This window comes from Talpa occidentalis, unplaced genomic scaffold (assembly GCF_014898055.3).
Source record: "Talpa occidentalis isolate TD23 unplaced genomic scaffold, MPIMG_talOcc4v2.1 talOcc4.10, whole genome shotgun sequence".
Lineage (NCBI taxonomy): Eukaryota > Metazoa > Chordata > Mammalia > Eulipotyphla > Talpidae > Talpa > Talpa occidentalis.
In genome coordinates this window covers 55595950-55620021 of record NW_023600993.1, presented here as the reverse complement: position 1 = coordinate 55620021, position 24072 = coordinate 55595950, and the positions used below count along the sequence as shown (strand labels likewise).

General features: G+C 49.2%; 1 protein-coding gene, 1 long non-coding RNA gene and 2 other non-coding genes across 5 annotated transcripts; all 4 read left to right on the top strand.

Annotated features, from left to right (window-relative positions):
• The first annotated feature begins 73 nt into the window (after positions 1–73).
• On the top strand, positions 74–6156 carry LOC119253187 (uncharacterized). Its single transcript, XR_005127002.2, has 4 exons — positions 74–179; positions 4810–4977; positions 5308–5466; positions 6022–6156. It is a non-coding gene; the product is annotated as an uncharacterized LOC119253187 (long non-coding RNA).
• Positions 6157–14188: 8032 nt separating this feature from the next.
• On the top strand, positions 14189–23255 carry TBRG4 (transforming growth factor beta regulator 4). Of its 2 annotated transcripts, none has more exons than XM_037493208.2 (11): positions 14189–14245; positions 15676–16141; positions 17320–17643; positions 18346–18517; positions 18795–18952; positions 19410–19520; positions 20163–20307; positions 20607–20852; positions 21119–21230; positions 21335–21449; positions 22174–23255. In XM_037493208.2, exons 2-11 carry the CDS (start codon positions 15728–15730, stop codon positions 22273–22275), a joined length of 1899 nt encoding a protein of 632 aa, XP_037349105.1. In that variant the 5' UTR covers positions 14189–14245; positions 15676–15727; the 3' UTR covers positions 22276–23255. The 2 variants fall into 2 exon arrangements, with proteins under 2 accessions (XP_037349105.1, XP_037349111.1); XM_037493214.2 differs by lacking the exon at positions 14189–14245 and adding an exon at positions 14324–14496.
• On the top strand, positions 18047–18182 carry LOC119237760 (small nucleolar RNA SNORA5). The gene has a single exon (XR_005123405.1). It is a non-coding gene; the product is annotated as a small nucleolar RNA SNORA5 (small nucleolar RNA).
• Positions 18559–18693, top strand: LOC119237759 (small nucleolar RNA SNORA5). The gene has a single exon (XR_005123404.1). It is a non-coding gene; the product is annotated as a small nucleolar RNA SNORA5 (small nucleolar RNA).
• Positions 23256–24072: the final 817 nt, after the last annotated feature.

The following is a 24072-nucleotide window of genomic DNA, read 5'->3' as shown; positions in this document are numbered from 1 at the left end:
TTGCATTGGTCAAAAAATACCCTTTGTGATGTGATCTGATAAGGCCCTTACTGCCGCAAAAGTCCAACCTAGACCAAGAAGGTACTAGAATAACAGCAACAGGAATCACAACCAATGAGCTATGCACCAGGCTCCAACACTTCTGCAACAACTGGTCTTATAAGTATCATCACAGACAGGTAAGCTGAAAGCTCAAGGTCACACAACTGGCAGAGCAAAGGCTGGACCTTCAGAGGTGTGGACTCAGAGCATCCCTCTCAGCCACTTCATAGGAAGTGCATTCATGCCACACCTGATGATGGACCTCACAAGTGGTGTGGGTGTGGCTGATGGGGTTAGTTTCAGATGGGGAGGGACAGAATCATGCCAACCAGAAAAATCAGCTGGCCAGAGGGTAGGCATCTCATTAGAAAGGGGTGCCTGGTGCCCTCCCACCATCCACGGAACCCCTGCAAAATAAAAGGTGGGATCAGCAAGATCCTAATTTCTGATCCCTATTGAACCACAAGATGGATGAGAGTGGAACCTGGGGCTTGGGTTCTGGAGGAGCAGATAATAAACAGGAAAGCCATTGAATAAGCAGCATCATTTCTCTACAAACATGTGTCAAGACGGCTTTCAGAGGCGCAGGGCTGTGAGAGCCTTCAAATGCAGCAGCTCTGGAGAGGCGAGAGCAACAGTAGGGGGCTTCAGAGGACTGATTAGAGGAGGGATGCCAAAGGGAAGAGGCAGAGTTGCACTGTGTGACTGTAGGTCTCCAGCTCTGGGTTCTGGGACGACCATCCCCTGAGAAAGGACATATGGTGCCCAGGAACTCTGAGAAGCTAGGCAGCCAGCCAGCACCTGTCCTGGGAGGCAAAAGCTAGGGCAGCAGGACAGAGGGACAAGTGCGACACATCCGCCCTACGGGGCAGAGCAGTAGGAGGGGCCACAGAGCCAAGGCAGGGGGCTGGGACCATGGAGGAATGGAAGCAGGATAGAGGCCAGCATGAGGGGTACATTTCTCCAAGTGGCCAGACATGTGGAGAAGGAGACACCAACGCAGCCACAGGTAGAGGGAGGAGGACCCAGAGACCTTCAAATGTGCAGACTTCTCCTTTCACCCAAAATGGAGATGGTGCCAGGGGCTTCCCTGGTGACCTAGGGATTAATTCTCAGTGCTCTCACTGTTCCACCTGAGTTCAGTCCTGGGCAGCTGACACACATGGCACAGCAGACCTCTCCTGTCTCACCCGCTGCTCCCCTCAGCAGTGTACTTTGTCAATCTGCCAGTTCTGTTCCCCACGCTGTCTCTGGTGAATCCTCTCACCGCCCGCCTCCCCACACCTCTGGGCTACACCCCAGTTTGTCTACACATAAATAAATAAATAAATAAATAAATAAATAAATAAATAAATAAATAAATCTTTAAAAAAAAGATACTCAAGTATTCAAGTATTCAAGCGAATTCTTGCTAAGATAGTGGAGCCTCTGTGAGAAAGAGAATGCGTATAACATGTGTGTCCACAACGTCTCAGCATCCCCCACCCCCAACCCCATCCACGAGCACATGGCATTCTTGCTTTCCTAAGAGGCCCTGGCTCCCGGAGAGATCTCAGACACAAAGAGAAAACAGCAACCTTCTAAGAAACACAAGGGCCCACAGAACCCTGCCTGGCCCTTTGTCACCAGGCTTCTTCCCTGTAGCAGCCAGTCATTTACCCAGAAAATGACAACATGGACAAAACAGGGAGATGGTACTCACAGCTCTTTCTTTCAGCTTCTTGACCCAGGGGCTAGCCGGAAGGGGATGTGGGTGTGGGTAGGATGTGTAAGTGTCAAGAAGTGAAGTAACAAATACAGCAGTATGACTCACAACAGCCAAAGGGTAGAAATATCCCAGATTTCCATCGACAGATGAATGGAAACAAAGTGTGCTGCAGCCACACCATGGAATATTATTCCACCTAAGAAAGAAACAAACACTGACACATGCTACACCATGGATGAATCTGGAAGACATTATGCTCATCAAAAGAATCCAGTCACAAAAAGCTATATGATCCCATCAGTGTGAAATGTCCAAAACAGGCAAATCCATGGAAAGTAGATTGGTGATTGGGGGAGGGAGTTTAAGGAGTAAATTAGAGTGGGGACAGGGTTTCTTTGGGGGATTATAAAATGTTCTAGAATGAAAGTTATTTATGTACTTCTACCAACAACCACTGTATTGCACATTGTAAAGGGACACGTGTTATGGCATGTCAATTATATCTCAGTAAAAAAAAAATAGCAATAAAGAGAAATGCAACATTCCATCATCGTGAATACAAAAGTACACATAGAAATGAGCGGCCATGATAGCAAACCAGGCCTCCAGGCATGTCAGCAAGATCAGGCCCATCACAGGTCACAGTAGTTTTGCCCCTGAGTCAGAGGTAGGAGAGTTCAGTCTGGCAAAAGCAGCCAGTCAGTGCATCATGTCAGGAAAAACAAAATTGCTTACAAGGAAATTGGTTCCTCAAAACAAGAGGTGAATCTAAGAAGAAAAGTAAAAAAAAAATGAAGGGAAAGCAACTGAGTTCGTTTTTATTCTAACTGGCATTGCATAATATGAAATGAATGGTGATGCCCACACTAAAAATATAAGTATAATTTTTGTCTACTTAGATTGGCACCTTTTAGAAACCCTATTAGATGTCTAGAGAGATCACAGAAGAGAAGGAAATCTTTGTATTTGTTATCTTTACCAGCACTTTTTTCCCACTGGTTGAAAAAAGTGCTTCAAAAAGCATGCAGCTGGTCCTGGGGACATTCTACCAGACGCAGGGAGAGAAGCAGCTCTGAAGAGCAATGGGGAAGGGGACTAGGCCAGGCCAGGCTTGTGACCTTGGCAGGCAAGTTAGTTAGGGTCAGGTCCTGCTGAGTTTGGAGGCCAAGCATCTCAGAATGTGCTCAGGCCTGGGAGTCCGGAATTCTTGGCATGGTAGTCCCAACCCAGCTTCTGAGCAAGGAAGACACAGTCCTCCTGCAGTGGTATGGGGCAGAAAAAGAACAGGAGAAAGGCTGCCAGGGTCTGCCAATGAATGACCCTCACCTTTCATCTATATACTACCTCCTTGCCAGGCTATAAGACCTGAAATAGTTAAGGGAAAGCATTTTGTGAATTGTTAATGTGGAGAGGCACCGAGAGGTGTCAGGTCACCATTGGCCTGGTCTCCAGACTCCCTTACCCAAGAGCCTTCACTCGCCACCCTGGAAGTGCCTGGAATGAGTTCTCAGAACTCTGCCAAGGGCACTAGGGAGGGAAGAGTCAAGGTTACCTGAACCACCTGCAATGGTGGAAGAGTATTCAGAACTGGAGCATTTATAATCTGTACAGCACAAGCCAAGGGCCCCAGCAAGTCACTGGAGAGGCAGGGGCCTCTGTGACCAAGGCCAGGAGGCCACAGGCCAGGCAGAGCAGTGCCACCTGGACTGTAGGGGGCACTAGCCAATTGCAAGCACATAGTCACCCCAGGCATTCCTTGCCTGCCAGGGCCTTGAAAGCAGAAAGATCAAGGAAATTGCCCCACCAATGGAGGGTCACATGGCCCAGGCCCTACATACACCCCCATTTGGCACAGGAGCTGCCCTTCTGAGAAGAAGCCTTCCTAGTGTCCCCCCTACAGAGAAATAGCTCTGACACAGAAGCTGCCACCTCCCTTTCTCGACACTCTACTTTCTCTGCACAAAGCACATCCTGTAAACACAAGCAAGTTCCTTCTTGTAGAAAGTTTAGCAAAAGACAAAAAGCATTCTGCAAAAGAAACTAAATACCCTCCAAAATCATCCCCTGGCAAGAGGCACCTCCTCCTTCTTCATTTACTGTGGGCCCCGCATACAAATGGGACACACAATTTCCCTATCCTGGAAGGCCCCTCCAAGATGGTGGGAAGCGCTGCCATGTTGTCTGTGACAGAGCTCATTTCTCCTTTCTTCCACCCTTAATTTTCTTAAGTCTTATAATAAACAAGTATTAGTTTCAAATTAGGGGGAATTGTCTACTTTAAGGAACTTAGTAAAATTTAAAAATATGATCTGAGCGCAGCAGCTGCCCAGTCTGTAGCCTGGCCAGAACGGAAGTGCCTTGGCCCAGTTGGGGCAATGCCAGCCCACACACCACCCCACAGTGTTCCTCCTCCTATCACCTCCTTTAAAAGCACCCTACAGCCACATGCCACCATCTGCCACCTACCTGCCACTCGCCACCATGCGCTGTCTTGCCAGTCTGCTCCTGGCCCTGCTGGCCCTGGAAGCTGCCCTTGCCCTACAAGGTAGGTTTGTTCTACTCTCCTCCCCTTGGGGGGGCCATCCAGACATCCCTCTTCTCTGGGTACACCTCTGGAACACTGGCCGTCCCACTAGTTTTGTGACAAAGACAGGAGGAGCAGCACAAAGGAGGTTCAACTGGAGGCCATCGACAGTAAAACAAGAGAGCATTACCAGAGACCTCCCTAAAGCAGGGGCCAGGAATGGCAGGGCCAAGGCAGCTGCACTGGAATGAGCAGTGACTGGGAAGCTAGCCGAGAAGAGCAGAAGGACCTGTCCTTTCATGAACCTGTGAATTTGCTCCCCAATTTCCACACTTCATCAGCCAAGCCACATTTCTGGGGGAATTTCTTTCCTTCCAAAAAAAATGGTGTACTGAAGGCACTAGGAGCCAGACAATAGGTCCAGTACTCTTTCCACCTTGCTTTTCTCTGAGGGACCCCAGGGGAGGTGGGGATGTGGAGATGTGGGGTCTGACCTAGCCCCTGTCCACCTGCTCATCCTGTGTCCAATGTGCAGAGCAGGTTGCGGTGTGCCCGGACCCCAGTTCTGAGACCAGCTCTTCTGAGGAGTCCTGCCTGAACTGCAACAGACCTAAGACCTGCAACAGCGATGAGAACTGCCCCCAAAACACCAAATGCTGCCCCAATGGCTCCTTCAGCCGCTCCTGCATGGCCCCTGTCATGGGTAACGTTGCCCTCCTCATGCCCTTCACCATGCCCTGTAGGGAAAGGGTCCACCTTGCACCAGTACGCCTTACCACTCTTAGTGAGCAGCATTCCTGTAAACTTGGCCTTCCATGAGCCCAGTTCATAGGCACAGGACCCGTCCAGGCTCCCCATCCTGCCCAGCATCACCAAGGCCCACTGAGCAATTCAGCAGGTGGCAATCTCCCAACCTCACTTTGAAGCTTCCAGGCCAAGGGGCAGTGTAGCAGAGAACCCTGCCATGAGACCAGCAGCAAAGTGGCCCCTGAAATGCTAGTGAGTGATGACAGGCTGGCCCATCTTTCCTTAGTCCCTGCCCCAAAGGCTGGACGCTGCCCCCGGGTGCAGAACTCAATGACCGCAACACCATGCCTGGAGAGCAACCAGTGTTCCAGGGATGATCACTGTGAGAACAACAAGAAGTGCTGCTTCAGTGGGTGCGCCATGAGGTGTATGGACCCCGCTGCAGGTATTCGTCCCCCAGGACTCTCCTCACCATGACACCCTGGGTTCAGGGGAGGTGGCTTCTCCCTTCACCGGAGGGCAGAGTGATGCAGAAAAACGCGGGGGGCGGGAGGAAGAGGGCTTGGGAGGTAGAGTGGCAGGGGCTGCCCCAGATACAGACCTCTGCGGGCACTTGATGTGACCACTGGGCAGAGAGGGTGTCAGGCAAGCAAAGAGGCTCAGAGAAGCCCATAGACTTGCCTGATGAGACTTGGTCCAGCTGGGCCTGTGTAAGGTCTGTGCCTTTGCCACTTTTAAAGAACTGCTCAGGTCCCAAATATGGGAGGAACTTTGGGTAAAAAGCCTAGAGATATAGGTTCCCAGCTAACAGCCCATGCCACCTTCGACCCCTCCTATCTGCCTGCCTGTGGGAGATGGTAAGGGCTGGGAAGGGTAGGTGTGAAGGGCTTGCTGACCTTCCTGCCTTCAGGCTAAGTATATGCCCGCAGTGCCCCTTCCTGCCCCGCCCCCACCATGGACAGGCTCAGTGCAGTCTTTAAAACCTCCACATTCCCTGCAGAAGATTCCCTTCATTGAGGGGCTCCTCCCAGAAGCCCCCATTGCCAGGAGTGGCCCACCTCCTGAGTCTGCTGAGCAACAACCTTCACTCTCAGTTTCAGCGAGTGCAAGATACCTCTACCTGCTGCTAATAAAAACCCACTCAGCTTCATGATTCTTTGTCGGTCTGTTTGTCCTGGTAACCTGCTGAGGGGGTGTGAAACATACAGGCCTTACCTCTGGGAGCTCCCTGGCAGACCAGGGAAGAAACAGATGGTACCTGGTAAGCCAGGCTTATGGGACTGGAGGCCGCAGTGGTGTCTCTGGGCTAGAACAAGCTTGACTCCCAGGGCACTGGCTCACTAGGGTCTGACCCCTTTTAGAGATGTTGCTGGAAATGGGGACAGGAGAGGAACCCTCAGAGAATCTTGGGTTCAGGGGTTGCCTAGACCTCTGTCCACAGCTTGTGTGGGTTTGACCAGTTTGGGGGTGTCCAAGGGCACAGACTATTACAGAGAGTTTAAGTACTGACAGCACTCTAAGAAGCATTGTTTAGAACTTCCAGCGAAGTGTGTACACCCCACTTCAACACCCAGTGGGTGTCCTCCAATTCATTTCAGAGGCTACTGCTGAAATCAGGGCATACCCACAGGTCAAGGTCTCAGGCCCACAGGCCACCACCACAGCAGAAACCAGTCACAGGTCCCAAGGCTCACCTGCACTTCTGACTCACTTGGTAACAAAATTCAGGGGTTCCCATGACCCCACAGTTTAATAATTCACTGGAGTTACTCACCAAACTCATTGGAAGTGCTATGCTTATGTTCTATGCTATGCTTATGTTCTATCACAGAGGCCTCCCTGGTGGCCTAGGGGTTAAGTCAGCACTATCACTGCTACAGCCCACCCATCCTCAGCCAGGGAACTAACCCACTTATGGCACAGCAGACCTCTCCTGTCTTGCCCGCTGCTCCCCTCATTAGGGTCAGAAGTTTATCAAGGTTCCATTACAAAGGCATTATGATCAAGTCGTTGGCCTTTGCTGTTTTTTTCTTTTTAAGATTTATTTATTTATTTATGTATACAAGAACTGGGGTACAGACCAGAGGTGTCGGGGGTGAGAGGATTCAAAAGAGACAGAGTGGGGAGCAGAACAGGCCAAACTACTGAAATACACTGCTGAGGGAGGTAGTGGGGGAGACAGGAGAGGTCTGCTGTGCCATGTGGGTTAGCTCCCTGGCTGGGGATGGAGCTCATGCCACAGTGGCTGCGGATAGCTTCATAGTGCTGCAACTTAACTACTTGAGCTATCAGGGAGGCCCCAAATCATTGGCCTTTGTGATGGACTCCGTCTCCAGTCCTCAAATCACATGGTTGGTTCCTCTGGTCACAGCTGCATCCTGAGCTATTGAGGGCTTCTCATCCCAAAAGTCACCTCATCAGCTTAGACTGAGGTCTGGGGAAAAGGGCTTGTCAGGGAATGAAACAGACATTTTTGTCACTGAGGAAAGTGAAAGCTTTCAAAGCTCTGTGACACACACAGAAACAAAGGTAGGCAATGGTTCTTCATCACACCACACTGTGTGAGTTGGTTTCTGTCACCTACAGTCCATGCTGTACCTTTTCTGTCATAACTTCTGTTCATGCACATTTAAACCATGTAGGTGCTTTAGAACTCAAGCCCCAGGCCCTTTTACCCTCAGATGGTGTTCTCCCCACTCAAGCAGCAGCTTCATCTGGGGGCACATCCCTGGACCCACCAGACCTGTGAGTCAGAGAGCTGGGGTGGGGGCTGCACTTTATTTTCACAAGCTCTTCAGCAAGTCAAGTTCCACTGGCTGCAACTGCAGGACTTCCAGGTTCTAAGGTGCACTTGAATCTCCCAAAAATCTTGTCAAAGTGCAAAGTCCAACTCAGCAAATCTGAGTAGGCCAGACTCTGCACTTTTAGCAATTCCCAGATGAGGTCTAGAAGGCACCTGGCACAGAGGCGTGGGAGTCTAGAGTTTGGCAGGGAGGTCCCAGGGTGAGGTCCCCAAGGTCTGGGGACTGGCCATGCCCACCAGCCATACAGTGCCAGAAGTTGGGGCACCAGGGTTGGAACTCGCCTGACCTGAAGAGGACCTGGCCAGATCACAGTCTATGAAGTGGCAGCTGCCTAGGACAATCCTCGGTTCCACACCCAGGTCCCACGTGTCTTGCCACCAGCAGTGGCTGCTGCTGAAGGGCAGATAGCAGGAGGTTGTCAGATTGATGTAGACTGGAAGATAGACATCTGAGCCCCCACTCTCATCTGGTCCTATCATGCTCCTTCTACCTCATGGTTAGAAAACTAAAATACAGTGAGGAGAGTGACTTGGAAATACATAGGGGTGCAGAAAAGCACCTCACACTGGGGAGCCCCTAGAAGACTAGCCCAAGGCCCTGGAAGGCACCATCTTTCCACAGAGCATGTGGGTCAACATCTGACCTCAGGGACCCCTCAGTCAAATTTGGAGACTGGAGAGCAGAGATAGCGAATGAGCCCACAGGCTAGCACAGCTGCCCATAGAATTCCACCAGGCTGCAGCCAAAATTGGAGAACTATAACTTACAACAAAATCTGCCAACACAGAAAACCTCTCCATAAAATAATGAGGAAGAAAACAGGCTTATCAGGGAATAAGCACTGAACCAGTATTCATCACAGCAGCTCTCAGAGAGAGATAAGCCAGAAAGGCTTGCCTTGTTACAGACAGGTCAGCCCAACCCTGCGCATTCTCCAGAGAAATGGAAAGCAGTGCCACAGAGAGAACTTCTCTTTTGTTTGTGATTCTATTTATTAGCATTCTCTCTCTCTCTCTCTCTCTCTCTCTCTCTCTCTCTCTCTCTCTCTTTTGTGAGCCTGGGTAGGAATTTGTTGGTTTTTTTCAAAGAATCAACTTTTGATTTTATTAATCATTTGGAAAGTCTTTTTTATTCCTATTTCACTAACTTTTGCTCTAATTTCTATTATTTCCTTTCTTCCATTTGGTTTTGGTTTTGGTTTTGTTTCTTCCTTTTCTAGTTCTTAGGGTGTAGGATCGGATTATTTTTTGAGCTCTTACTTGTTTTTTGATGTTGGCTTCTAGTGCAATATATGTACTGCTTTTGCTACATCCCATAGATTCTGGAAGCTTGTAACTTCATTTTTGTTTGTCTCTAGGTATTTGTTTAATTTCTTCCTTGATTTCCTCACTAACCCAATAGTCATTCAGTAGTATGTTGTTCAGTCTCCAAATATAAGAAGTTTACCCCCACTTTTTTTGTGTGGTTGATTTTAATTCAATATCAGTGTGATGAGAGAAGATACTTACTAGATTTCCAATCTTCTTGAAATTATTGACACTTGTTTTAAGATCTAACGTGTGGTATATTCCAGAGAATGTGCACTTGAAAATATTATGTACTCAGCTTTTGGAGATAGAGTGCACTGCAAATGCCTATTAAGCCCATATGGTCTAGTTCCTCATTTAAGGCTATTGCTTCTTTGTTGATTTTCTGTCTGATTGATCTCGCCACTGACGAAAGTGGAGTGTGAAGTCCCCTAGTACTAGCGTGTTGCTGCCAGTGTCTGTTTTCAAATTTGTTAATAGTTGCCTTATATAGTTTGATGTCCCTTTGTGTAGGTGTCTCTGTATAGATGTCATTACATTAAGATAACCAGTTGTTCTTTTAGCTTCATGAATTTATATATTCAGTTCCTTCTGCAGAATAATTTCTCTGTTCCCTTCCTTTCTCTCTCTCTCTCTCTCCCCCTCTTCTGGACATCTAATATTCTTATGTTGCCTTTCTTAATAGAGTCTGATAGTTCTCAAAGCTTTTCTACATTGTTTTTCATTTGTATTCGTCTTTCTTCTTCCATCTGGGTACTTTGTGTATTATTATCTTGAAGGTCACTTATTCAATCCTCAATTTTTTTATTCTGAGTCTATAACTTTCTCCAGAATTTTTATCACCTCTAGTGATCTTTTTATGTCCCACATGTCTGTTATTTTTTAATTTACACAAGAGTTTTCAAGCTTCAATTTCTATTGTTTGTTCATTAATCTTAGGTCACATGCCATTCATATATTTTTTTGCATTTTATTGTATCTCTTTGATACAGGGTTCTCTTTGATATAGGGTATCTCTTTGATACAGAGTTTGCTAATAGCACCTTGACTTTCTTTTTTGTGTTTTCTTCTGGTTCTTTGAATTTCTCTATGATGGCAGTTTTGAACTCTCTATCTGATGGAAGACAAGCTTTTCCAGGTCTTTTTGCTTAGATTTTAGAAAGCTGTTTTTGCCTCATGAAGATATACTCCCTTCAGTTCTCAAGGTATTATGTGTTGTTTTTTGTTTTGTTTTGTTTTTTGTCTACCCATTTTGCTGTTTTAGATTTCTGTATTTTTGTGGGGTTCTTAAAGATTTATTTATTTTCATACAAGAGCTGGGGTACAGGCCAGAGGCGCGGGAGGGTAAGAGGACTCACTAGAGACAGAGCGGGGAACAGAACAGGCAGACAAGTGAAATACACTGCTGAGGGGAGCAGCAGGCATGACAGGAGAGGTCTGCCATGCCATGTGGGAATCTCCCTGGCCAGCTGGGAATCAAACCCACACGGCAGGGGCTGTGGACAACCTCACATCACTGCGCTCAACCAGCTATGCCACCGGGGAGGCCCAATTTCTGTATTTTTGAAGCATCTATAGCAGTAGCTTGGGTAGCTGCATTGCTTCTTTTTTCCAGCAGGTGGTATTATGGTTTTATATCATTTTAGACTTTTGTCCTTTCCCAGCTGACACAGATACAGAGACTTGATCTTTCAGCTCCTGAGTCAGGGGGGATAAGGGACCTGGAGGGGTCCCAGTCACTGGAGCAAATGTTTGGTGGGCAAGGTTGGATCATGTTTGTGGCATTGCCTATACCTCTCTTCTTTGGGATTCCAGACCCAAGATACTGCAGTCCATATTATCAGTGAATTTCATGAGGTACCTGTTTTGCAGGGTGGGAGGGGGGAGTGCAACTCAGTGCACCATTCTTGATCCTTTTGCTGGAGACCCAGACTGCTGGGAGCACCCCAGGTCCTCCACAAATGGTTTCCTCCCACTTAACCATTCAGTTCTCCCTTCCCCAGGACTGGCTGAGCAGCAGCACTGCAGTTTGTGTAGCAGCTTACTCAGCCCAACCACAGCATCCAAGCATCTCTCTCCACCCACCTCATTTTCAATGAAGCATGAATCTATCTGTGCAGTCCGTGCTGGTCTCTGATGTATAGGAGGTATTCCAGTTTTGCCCCAAGCTACAGAACCCTTTGAGTGTAGTACAGGTCTGCATAATCAGCAGATTAACCTCCAAGGGCATAGCAAGGAACCACCTCTGATGTCATCTTGATTTGATTACAGTCAAGCATAAAGTTTTAAACTTATGATTTTGAAACTGGCAACAACAAATGCTGGAAAAGATGTGAAGAAAAAGGAACTCTCTTACACTGCTGGGGGAATGCATACTGGTCCAGCTGTTAGGGGGAAAAGGATGTCCCAAAGCTAATTCCATACAGGCTTTGTGGACTCCACCCCCACCCCAGGTCAAAGCCAAAGACACTGGGAACTCCAAATCCCATCACCACCAAAGGGAAGGTGGCTGGGACCTGAGGGTGGGGTTAAGCAGCCAGGTGGATACAAAAGGCAGACACGTGGGCTTTGGGGGCTCTCCATTTTTGGGCTCTCGGCCAGCTCGCAGCGTCCGGCCAGCTCTGAGAGTGACTTTGGGTTTCCAGGTCGTCGGATCGGGTAGGACGCATTAAAGACTTTATTTCCCTATTTTCTCTCTGAGTTGTACATTTTCCTTATTTCTTTTTCTCTTGTAAATAAACCTTTTATTAACCCTTTTGTGTGTTTCTGTAGTAGAGTTTTCATAAGTCCCTTTAAAGCGCGCGGGTGAGGACCCACAGCCAGGAACCCGTTTAATATCAGGGTTGCTCTATAACACAGCCACTATGGAAAGCTGTGTGGAGTAGCCTTAAAACACTAAAAATGGATCTACCATATGATCCAGCTATTCCACTCCTGGGAATATACCCAGAGGACACAAAAACACTAATTTGAAGAAAACCTGCACATTTATGTTTATTGCAGTACTATTTACAATAGCTAAGATATGGAAACAACCTAAATGTCCCCAAAATAGATGACTAGATTAAGAAGATGTGGTGTATACATGCAATGGAATATTACTCAGTGATCAAAAAAGGTAAACTCATACCATTTGTGGAAACATGAATGGGGGTGGAAGGGGTTATGCTAAGCGAAATAAGTCAGAAGGAAAAAGAATATTGGATGGTCTCACTTATAGGGAGAATACAGACAAAACTTGCAAGTGAACCATAGATCTGAGGCATAGAGCAGAGGAGCAGTAGGGAGAAGGGTCAAAATGTTACTGGAACCCAGCCATGTTAGTGGTGGGAGCTGGCAGGGGCAGTAGTGTTTTCAACCTTCTGCTCCACCACAAGTTGGTTGTGGCAGTTGCTCCTCAGAGACCTTTTATGTAACAGTGTACTTCCTGGATCATGGAATGGACCAATCAAGTGTGAGCTATAAGCTGATTGTTGTAAATGGTCCAATCAGACTTTTGTTACCAGGACCCAGCCTCCCACAAGTCAGTTGTGGCAGTTGCTCCTCAGAGCCCTTCTATGTAAAGCGCATTTCCTGGATTGTGGAATGGACCAATCAGGTGCTATGGGCTGATTGGGAAATGGTCCAATTAGCCACAGGATTGAAAAATGGTCCAATCAGACTTGTGGGCAGGGAACCCTGAAATGAGATATATGCCAGGGTTGGAGGGAGCTGAAGGGCACATCACCAGCCCCCAGAGAGAAAGAGAGAGAGAGGGACTGAGACTGAGACTAGGAGACACCACCACCAGCCCCTGAAGAAAATAAGATGGTTCCAGCCTCTGAAGAATGAAGGAAAAAATAATCCAGCAGCCGCAAAGCATTCTGTCACAGACTAGGCCTCGGTTCTCTCTCTGACATTGCCTGAAAGGAGCACCAAAGGCCCTAAGCCTGATGTCTCAAAATTGCTGTTTGTTGTTGGTATAGCCCAACAACTCACAAAGAGCAGCTTGTTGTTGGTATAACCCAAAAACTCACAAAAAGCTGTTAATACTGGGTGTCTCTGACACTGGCTCTGTGGGACCAGTAGTGGCCATCACTACTGGCTAGTGCTGTCCAGCATTCCTGGTGACATGGTGGCAACCATCACTGATGCTATCTGGGTGAGAGAGCCACCATGTGTGGATACAGTAAGCTCTTTGTTTCCCCTGTTCGTAAAATAAACCCCTTGGTTGTTGTTCCTAGAGTCTAAGGTCTCTTGCAATTGTGTGTGCAGGTGAAAAAGCACAGACACTGATTTGTCCTCTTATCAGGCACTGTCCATTGTTAGGCTACAGCTCTTGGCTTTGGTTTTTGGCCTTTTGGGGCTTTTGGGTGGCTCTCTGGTCTCAGAGCCTGGACAGGTGGGTGGCCATTTCATCCTTCTATCCAGCCTCCCGCCTTATGGCCTCTTTTGTGGCCTTTTCCGCCCCTGTTTCAAGATCAGGGGAGGAAAGAGCTCAGGGTGTTATAGGGCAGCCCCGAGGACATCCTTTTCCCCCTAACAAGGGGACTATGGTGATGGTCATGGGTGCCACAGTGGTGGGAGAACTATGGGACTACAAGAAAAAAATTAAGCCAAAAAACTAAGTCTACAGCTTGCAAGTGAGCACTTAGCAGCCCCCCCATAAAGCACACAGCCCACAGCTCCTGGCTCCTAACACAGCCCAACCTGGGCAATCTACACCAGCGCTCCTCCAAAGACTATGGAAGGGTGGTGACACTGTGCTCTTGACAACAAAAGGTTTCCCTCGTACTCCGTTTAAGGACCTGGGTACTGGCTGTAGGGAGACCAAGTGTTCAAGACTTCTCCAGTTCTTGAATTCCTTTTCCTTTCTTTTTCGTCCCATGTTGCCCATCCTGGTTCTAGTTCAATTTTCGATCACATAGTTTATACCATTAACAAAGATGGCATTCGGTTGGAAAGAGGTAGGCAACCCTGTGCCCTCGACAAAGATGGCTTCCCAACGGAAGTGGATTTTGGCAGAGACTTCCGGATTATCGGGGCGCCGCGAGTCAGGCTTCCGGCGGCGCCACAAGTGACGTAACTAGCGCGCCGGGCCTCGTGGGCCGAGGACAGACTTGGGTACATGGAGGTCAGCGGTGGCGCCGGCGGTGCATTGGTTTCGGGGCAGGGAGAAGGGGTTGTTGAGTGTGGGTCTTGAGGGAAGAGGGCGTGGCTGCGAGGGGAGACCAAGCGGGCGCTCCCAAACGTGGGGGGCGGGAGAGCAGCCTGGGCTGAGGGTCCATGTCCTGGTCAGTGCATTTCGTTGCAGCGCCTGCCTCTTGCGCAGTCTTGGGAGGGGGCTTGTGCGGCCAGCGAGCCTCCACTGACTCCGCATCCCCAGTGAGTGGTTTTCGTGCCCGAGTGTCGAACTTCCGGATTGGTATCTGTCCAAATCTATTTGGGCTTCTGAACCGCCTAGCTCTAGGGTTGTCTTCAATCGGAAGCGTTTCAGGTGCTTCCCGGTTACCTGGGCTCTGAATGGTGTATGTTGACCTTGGACCAGTATTCTCCCTGCGCCTCCCTAAACTAAGCTTTTTACAGCTGGAATAATCCGCTCGTAAATAAATAAATAAATATATATATATATATATATATATATATATATATATATATATATTCTGGGCATATACCAAGTTTTAGTAAAAAGAGTAACTCCCATTGGCAGGAAAGTGTCTCAAGCTAGCATTTTATCGTGCCCCTATCACGTGCCTTGCCCTGGTCATACAATCATTCTGATGAACAAGACCGGACAGGTAAATTATTAAAAGCATCGTCATCATTATTGACATTAATAACAGATTGATGAAGAAGGTAACACTTTTCTGAGCGGGGGGCACGGGGGTAAGTAGCCTCAGCACTAGGAAGGTGTAATGAAAATGTAAGATGTTGCCCAGATAAAGAGGTAGAACTGAGAAGATGACTCCGGGCCATTTGCAAAGTGTATTATAATTGGTGTTGCCAGTGCAATTTTAATTTTTTTTTAACTTGGGGATGTAAGCTAGCTTGTCTTTGGGAAGCTAGATATATTTCTAAAAGTATTGAGATACATCCCCTGAAGTTGTGGGATATGAATAATTGTATGTCCATAACTTAACAGGGGCTGTCTGATTTTAAATATCCTCTCCCATTGTCTCTGTAAGCCAGTCATTCTTAATTCTGGTTATTCTTAATTTTTTAATAAATGCTGTTGGAGCCTTACTTACAGAGATTCCCATTCAGATGTTGGAGAGACGCCCTGGGAATCTGAATTGTTGAACCATTCTAGGTGATTTTGAAATATAGCTGAACTCAGAACCCTCTGGCCCAAGCTGTAATGCTCCTGAATTTTGATATTTTGTTACATTCGGTACTGAAACTAAAATCCTCTGAGATTTTGCTTCCAGAAATGCCCATGAGTGTGGGCAGTTAGAAAAGAAAAGTTGGGTCTGATTTATTGAGGTTGTACCTGTGATTCAGATTCATTTGTCCTTTGTTGAACCAGGAACTATAAGCACCAACCGAGTTCTCTCTTCTTTTCAGGGCTTTAGAATCACTTCTTAGGAGCCTTGCCTCCCTGCTGCCCAGAGTCAGCATGGCAGCTCGCCTGGTGAAGCAGTGCACCTGCCTCCTGAGAGAAGCCACGCGTCTAGCCCCTGCCGTGTCTTCAGCTGGCCGACTAAGACTTGCTGGGGTAGCCCGTAGGACTCTGACTTCCTCAGCTACCTCACCCAGTTCCCACTTATCACGTCCGTTGTCAGAACTTGTGGAGAAGGAACAAGTGTTTACTCCCTACCCAGAGCGCCAGGAGGTAGACCACCTTATCGAGAAGGCCACCCAACCAGAAGACATCCTAAAGCTCCTTGGTGGTGGTCACTGCCTGCATCACAACCATGCAGCCCTCATGCTCATCCAGATCTCTCGCCTACTATCAGAGAAACCAGAGGACAAAGCCTTGCTCATACAGGATCCCCGTTTTCAGCAACTTCTCAGTCTTACTAACAATCAGGTGGGTTCGTTAGTATTCTCTGATGGTTTAACAAGTGGAAAACAGCAAAGATATGGGGATCCAAAGTAGCCATTCACTTTCCAGGTACAGAACAGGAATCTGTCATATATTCAGGAGTCCTACAACATTTGGTGATGTTTTTTCATTTTGTAGCTATTAAGATACTCTCATATACTTTCTCTCTGTTATTTCTCACAACAACCCTGTTAGGTGAATCTTACTTCCTTATAGACAGGCAGCCAGACATGAAAGTGCGGGAGGTGAACCTGACTTCTCAGTTAATTGGGTTCTCCCTGCTTCCTAATCTGTGTGACAGCCCCACTACCACCAAGCATCCTCTCAGATCCAACAGCTTCTCCAAAAAATGAAGTCATTGTATTGTTAAAAATTGTAATTGTCATTGCAAGTGACAGTGACGAGTTTATTGGCAGAATAGACCTTAAAAATCCTAACTGGTCCTTGACACTGGTCACATTTGCCTGGGATTCACTCATTTTTTTTTAAGATTTATTTTTATTTATTTATGCATACAAGAACTGGGATATAAGCCAGAGGTGTGGGGAGACGTGAGAGGATTCACCAGTGACAGTGGGAAGCAGAACAAGCAGAGATACACTGATACAGAGATAATCTGTTGAGGGGAGCAGCAGATGAGACAGGAAAGGTCTGCTGCGCCATGTAGGTCAGCTCCTTAGCCGGGGATCAAACTCAGTCTGCAGTGGCTGGTGATAGCTTGATAGCGCTAAGACTTTAACCTCTGTATCACCAGGGAGACCCACTCACTCTGACTTTAGTCTGGAGCTGGGGCGTGCACAAATGAGACAGCAAAAGTCAGGTATGTCCACCATGCAGAGCTGTAGCTAGAACTCCATTTAACCCACTACATCACTCAAATTTGTGTTAGAGAAACTAGGCAAATTTCTCTTATCACTCAGAGTCCTTGCTTGCAGTTGATAGCAAACAACTTGGCTAAAGGCAGCAAAAGTAGGATATTTTTTTTGGAGACTGGAGAGCCAGGCCCAGACAGAGGCTATGAGGAGTAACCTGATGTAGACAGTTGGAAGTGCCTGTCTTAAAATATTGAGGAAGATCATTCTAGGGAGGCAGCTTCCAGCTTAGACCCTTGGCCCTCTCAGTAACAACACAGATGTGAATTTGCCTGTGTCCTTCCCACCCAGATAACCACAGTCTGGCATGGAACCCTCGTGAAGCTGCTTCGGAGCCTCTATACACTAGGACTTCCCTCACCCTCCAAGGAACTTCGGTCTGTGGAGCAAGAGGTTCGCTGGCGCATGCGCAGGCTTAAGTACAAGCACCTGGCCTTCCTGGCTGAGTCCAGCACCACCTACATGCAGGGGCAGGACTCCCAGGAGCTGCTGGCTGAGCTGCTTGTGCACTTGGAGCGGCGCTGGGCAGAAATCGAAGACAGCCGCATGCTGGTATCCATCATGATGAAAGCAGGACACCTCTCTGAGTCACTGATGAACCGCTTAGAGGACAAGGTAGTGGAGCTGAGAAGAGGCTTCCTGCCTTCTCCTCCTCCTCCTCCTCCTGACCCCCTACCCTACCACCACCAGCTCTGGACTTATTTCTTGGGTGAGGGCCTCTGGGAAAGGGCTATGTAATTAGGAGCCCTGGAAGTTTTTCTTTCCAGAATCTGGGGCATCACCTTGGGTGGGATGGGAGCTCCAGGCAGCTATAGGTGGCACACCTGTATTCTATGACCATGTCACTGAGTTCAGTCCACTGGCTCCTGGAGAAAAGAGTACAAGAGCCTGAATTCTGCTCCTTAACATCCAAAATTGCTTCATTCACATAATCTTGAGAGATGGGCGTAGCCTGAGCCAGCCGAGATGGCTGGCTAGCACTTCCTAGAGATGTTATGTCCCTATTCCCCAAACCCTCTGCTCCACAGTCCAATTCATCCCCTATTCCTATCATAGTGGAGACTGGCCCGGATGACTGCCACCACAAATTCCACAGTTCACGGGCCCTGGGTCTCCTGACCTTGGTCCTGGGATAAGTTTGACTGCAAACATTGCCTCAGGCCCAGGGTTTCCTTGGGTGGGAGTGAGACAGGCCCTGCATAGATGGGGCCTGGGTCTAGGAAGCTCAGGTCTAGTTGCTGTCTCGCAGGGACTGCACTGCATGGGACCCCTGGCCCTCAGGCCAACAAGCTGACCCCTGCCGGCTGTGGTTGACAGTGTCTGGAGCTGGTGGAGCAGTTTGGCCCTGATGAGCTACGGAAGGTGCTGTTGACTCTGGCGGCCCAGAACCGGCGGTCCGTGCCCCTGCTGCGGGCTGTCTCTTACCACCTGGTCCAGAAACCCTTCACCCTAACTAAAGGCATTCTCCTGGACCTGGCCTATGCCTATGGTGAGCCCTTAGGGGAATAGAGGGGACAAAGAAGCTCTGGCAGCAGCTATGTCAAATTGGGTGCTTGGCTTACCCATGGCAGGCACCAGCCCAAAAGGCTGCCACAGTAGCACTGTGACTCATGGGCCCTGATCACCTCTTTTGGATCTCAGGGATAAATTTGGTCACAGACACCAAATTCCTAGAGCTTGACCAGGGCAGGGAGGTGGGGTGGATAGTGGGCAACCTGCCTGCCAGCCCTAACCAGGTAAACCCTGGGGTCTGCTCTGTCCCAAAGGCAAACTCAACTTCCACCAGACCCAGGTGTTCCAGCGTCTGGCTGCTGACCTGCTGCCTCATATATCCAGCATGACATCCAGCGAGGTGGCCCGCTGTACCAAGTCCTTTGCCTTTCTCAAGTGGCTCAACCTGCCTCTGTTTGAGGCTCTTGCTCAGGTGAACTGAGGATGTACACCTAAGGCATGGGCCCCTGGTGGCAAATACATGTTTCTTACTCTTTAGCTTATTATACTTGTAAAGAAATGATACTCTGCAAGGAAATATAGTTGAGGGGAGTTTCCATTCTTCTTTGGGTCACTGCAGCAGGGAGCAGCATGGATGGTGAATCCAAGGGTCCATACAAAACTCTTCCCCAAAGAGTTGTGAGGAAAGACATTGCCCAAGGCCAGAGTTGTGTGAGCCTGGCCGAATCTGAGTTATTGGTCACAGAGTATTTCTAAAGCCATTGGGAGTGCGGTTCCTGAGGTCCTAGTCCTTGAGTAATTGCTAAGAGGCTGGGGTCTGGTAAATTACCCTTTGTTTCTGGGGCCTGTGGGACCACAGGGGGTTGGGGGATCTGCCCTGGCCACCTGGCTCCTCTCATCCTGCTCTCTGCCTTACCTGGTCAACCCAGCACATACTGAGCAGAGCCCAGGACGTCACCCTGCCGTATCTCTGCAACATGCTTCTGGCTTTTGCCCGTCTGAACTTCCATCCAGAGCAAGAGGAGCGGTTCTTCAGCCTGGTATGGTCTTTATGCTTTCATTCCTCTATCCTATACCTTCTCCCCTGCTGGGCAAGAATGAGACAAGTTCTGATGTGGGGATTCTGTGGGGGGTAGTAGGGGATGAGCCAGCTTAGCCAATATCCCAGGCCACTGTGTGACCCAGACCTGCCAGTGCTCAGGACCATTCCCTCACTATGCAGTCAGGACTTGGAGGCTCCTGGCCTACTTTCCCAGAACCCCCCTTAACTTCAGTGGTCTACCTCAGACCTGCTGATAGGGCCAAGTGGTATGCAGGCCACGATGCTGAGTGCACCCAAATCTTCTGTGGACCAGGGTTGCCCTTGGCCCCTGAACAGGGTGTCAGCCAGCTCTCCTCAGCACCAGCTGCTAACCTTTCATATCCCTTCTTCCTCTCAGAGCCAGAAGTACCTTCCCCTCTGTCCCCTGCCAGTGGAGGGGGCCTTGGGAAAGCTCAGCTGAATGGCCTTGCTATCCAGATTGACCCTAGGGGATGAGGAAGTTTTCTGGTACCTTACAACTAGAGTTGCCAGAAGCCTGCCCAAAAGTGCCTCTGAGGTTCCTCCCCAACTACTGTGCCTGGGGAGATCTGCAGCCACTAAGCAGAGCCTGCTTTCTCCTTACGGCCCTGTCCTGGCCCAGGTACATGAGAAGCTGGGGTCAGAGTTGGCACGCCTGGACCCAGCCCTGCAGGTGGACGTGGTGTGGGCCCTGTGTGTGCTGCAGCAGGTACAGGATGCAGAGCTGCAGGCTGTGCTCCGCCCTGAACTTCACACCCAGTTTCTAGGTGAGCATTGGGAACATCTTACCTCTCCCGAGTGAAGGCAAGTGCACTGCCTCCCATCTACTCTTGTATCTGTGACAACTGCCCAGTTCTGCCAGCTGTCAGCAGGGAAGGTGGGTCAGTCCAGGTTTCATCCAGCACATGGTCTTTCTCTGTACACTCCCCACAGGTGACCAGCAAACCCATTCCTGAACCAGATTGGGGCTTGGTGTAGGGGTGCTACTCCCTCTCCCCCGGGGCCGCCCTTATTCCTCCATTTTGGTGGCCTACAGCTTTCCCTTTCCTTCTCTCTTCTCCTCTAGGTGGCAAGTCCCCAAAGGAACAGAGCACCTTTCAGAAGTTGCTCCACATCAATGCCACTGCCCAGCTAGAGTTTCCTGAATACACAGGCCCCCTTTTGCCGGCCTCAGCCTTGGTGCCCAAGCCCTCCGCCCTTGATAAGAAGGTGACCCCCTTTCAAAAGGAGCTGCAAGAGACACTGAAGGGGCTTCTGGGGAATGCTGACCGGGGCAGTTTCATGGTGGCCACACAATATGGCTGGGTTCTGGGTAAGGAATCCCCCCTATTCTCTCCCAACAGGTTGGCATAGAGCCTGTTTAGGCCTGAGAACTCTCAGGACTTCAGTGGTCCCCTCTGCAAGCTGTTCTGATCCTGCCCACTCCAGACTGAGGGTTGGCCCAGATTCCCATAGAGCCATGTCTGCCTGCAACAGCAAATAGGCTGGGGCTCTCTCAGCATGTCCTTCACGCTGAGCTTTATCCTGTTGTTCTCTGGGATAATCCCCAAGCATTTCCCATCCCATGCTTCTCTCCAGATGCTGAAGTGCTGCTGGATAGAGATGGCCAGTTCCTCCCCCTGCGGAAGTTCGTGGCCCCTCATCTTACCCAACCCTCTGGGAACCAGCCACTGCCCCCTGGGGTTAAGAGGTAGGTGGCACACAGATCTTGGGCCCAAGCACGCTTGGCTCTTCTCAGAATTTCTCTAAGGGCCCAGATGTCAGCACCCATAGCGTCCCCTTTCTCTCCACCAGACTGGCCTTCCTGAGGTGGGAGTTCCCCAACTTCAACAGCCGAAGCAAAGACTTGCTGGGACGCTTTGTGCTGGCCCGGCGGCATGTGTTGGCTGCTGGCTTCCTGGTGGTTGATGTAAGTATCTGTTGCACAGATATGACTATTCAGGAAGAAGCCCCCATCCACCCAAGGTAGAAGTGAGGCCAGGACTGCTCTGTGACTAGTATAGAGCTCTGTGGGTTCTCGCCTATAAACACCCAGAGAATACATGAGTGTCTCTATGGGTCACATAAGAGTTTAGTGATAGTTTCTTCTTCGGGTGGTTTTCTTATAAACAACTTTTTTTTTTTTTTTTAAGATTTATTTATGCATACAAGAACTAGGGTACAAGCCAGAGGTGTCAGGGATGAGAGGATTCACCAGAGACAGAGTGGGGAACAGAACAGGCAGATTGACTGAAATGAAATACACTGCTGAGGGGAGCAGTGGGCTAGATAGGAGAGGTCTGCTGCGCTATGTGTGTAAGTCCCTGGCCTGGGGTCGAACTCATGCTGCAGAGGCTGCGGACAGCTTGTTAAGTTGCATCTTAACCCCTTGCGCCACCAGGGAGGCCCCTCTTATAAACAACTTTTAAAAAGTTCACAAGCCATCCTTGTGGCCCATGTAGTTGTGAATCCTTGGCTCGTTGACTCAGGCCCATCCCAGTCCAAGCACTGATGAAGCCAGTGTATCTCTCACCCCCCAGTCCTGCTACTCCATAGACTTCTTCAGGATTTGGGGGCCAGAGTGTGGTATACAAAAAAATAAGCAAACCAGAGGTCCCCCGCCTCCCTGACCCATCTCTAACACCTTCCCCTAGGTGCCCTTCTACGAATGGCTGGAACTCAAGTCTGAGTGGCAGAAAAGTGCCTACCTCAAGGACAAGATGCGCAAAGCAGTGGCAGAGGAGCTGGCCAAGTGACCTGTCCCGAAGCTTGGATCGTGTTCCTAGAGGCCTCGCTGTGGGAATGGGGCGGGCACAGGGTGGGAACAAAGTAGCACATGAGAGGACAAGCCCTGGTGCAGGACTTTGGCCAAAGTGGGGTACAGCTCCAGTAGCAGATGGCCCTCTTGTGGGTAATAAATCTTAATTTTTGGCTTTCAACACCAGGAGGTGTTCTAGGTTTTGTCAACCCAGCTTCGGCAGCTGGGGGATGACTCCGCAGTTCTCCCCAGTGCTCTCCTTCTCTCCGATGTCAGCAGAAGCTGCTAGTCATAGAGATGGAGGCTGCGAAGGAGGGGTAGCTCTGTGGAGAGAAAACAGTCTTCGTCCTGACTGCCCTGGGCACTCCAGCTGCACATCTGACCATCTGTCCTGCTGCTTTCTGCCACCCACAGGGACGCCTCATTATACACTCATTCACCTGTGGTAGCCTGTAGCTTCAGGCCTGTGGTCAGCCTGGCACTGAATCCTTGAATTCTAAACTTCATGCCAGTTGAGTTTTCAGTGCATGGCCTAGTGTCCTCATTGTGGTGTGGTTACTGATCCCCAGTTGTACCAGGAGGTCTCCCATCCATGGTCTTAGAGGAATTGGAGGGCTCCTGATGATCTGTACTGATGGGTGACGGAAGGACTGGCACTTGGGAAGCACTGACTCTGGGGCAGAAGAAGGGAGACCACTGGGCTGACACTGCAGGGTCAGGAGAGACCCCTTCCTGTCACCACACCTTCATAGTGTGCGAACCCTTCACTGCTGGGGTACCAGACACTGGAAAGAAGCAGGCTGCCTCCACCCTCCTAACCCACCTGACATGTGCTGGCAGAACAGACTAAGGGGAAGCCAGGCATTGTCGTTTGCCTCCAACAGCATGGAGGGGAGAATGGACGATGCGAGTAGAGCTGAGTAACGGAGGGCCACTTCCTCTGGGCCTCCCACCCCTGGCAAGTCTTCTCCCTACTGTTTTTGTGGGGTTTTTTATTTGTTTTTCTTTTATATATTTTTTTACATCATTTTTTCATTTTTGCACAATGTATTCATTTTCATCTTGGTTATAGTCCCCATACAATTCCCATACCCCTTAGTTTGACCCTAATCCCTCGTCCGCCTACCCTTCTCCCTACTGTTTTGACCCTGGGCTTTCCCACAAGCTTGGGGACAAGAGGAGCCATTGGACACCAGTACTGAGAACACTGGCATTTGGACACCAGTGTTGTTGTTGGGTGACCTCAGTTTTGGGAGGGGGTCTCACCCAGTGGGAGGGGGCAACCAGAAATGACTTTCTGAAGAAGGTGATACTGAGCCAGCCCAGACAAGATGAAAGGGTTAGGGAGAGCATTCCAAAGTGAAGGACCAGTACCCAAGATACAGAGCCGGTTCAGGAAGGCCTCTTGGAAGTTCCACTAAGTAAAAGCTCATTCCCTTGCTGATCTACTCAAGAGTCATGGGGGCTCCTGTCAGTTGTAGAAACAGTGCCACAGCCCCTGTGCCCTCCACCCGGGTTCCTCGACTGCAACATCTCGAGTCTGGTGCCATGTTACACCAGTACTCTGATGGCAATAGAAGTTGATGCAGGACATTTCCATCACCAGGAAGACCCCTCATCTCAGCCACCAGTGACCACCAACCAGTTCTTCATTTCTATTTTGTCATTTTGAGAATGTTCTATAGAGGGAATTGTTGAGTACTGAGCCTTAAGTAATTGGATTTCTGCGCTGGTACAGTGCTTGGAACTAATCCAGGTGATTGTGCCTGCCATAAATTCTCTCCTTGTTGTTGCT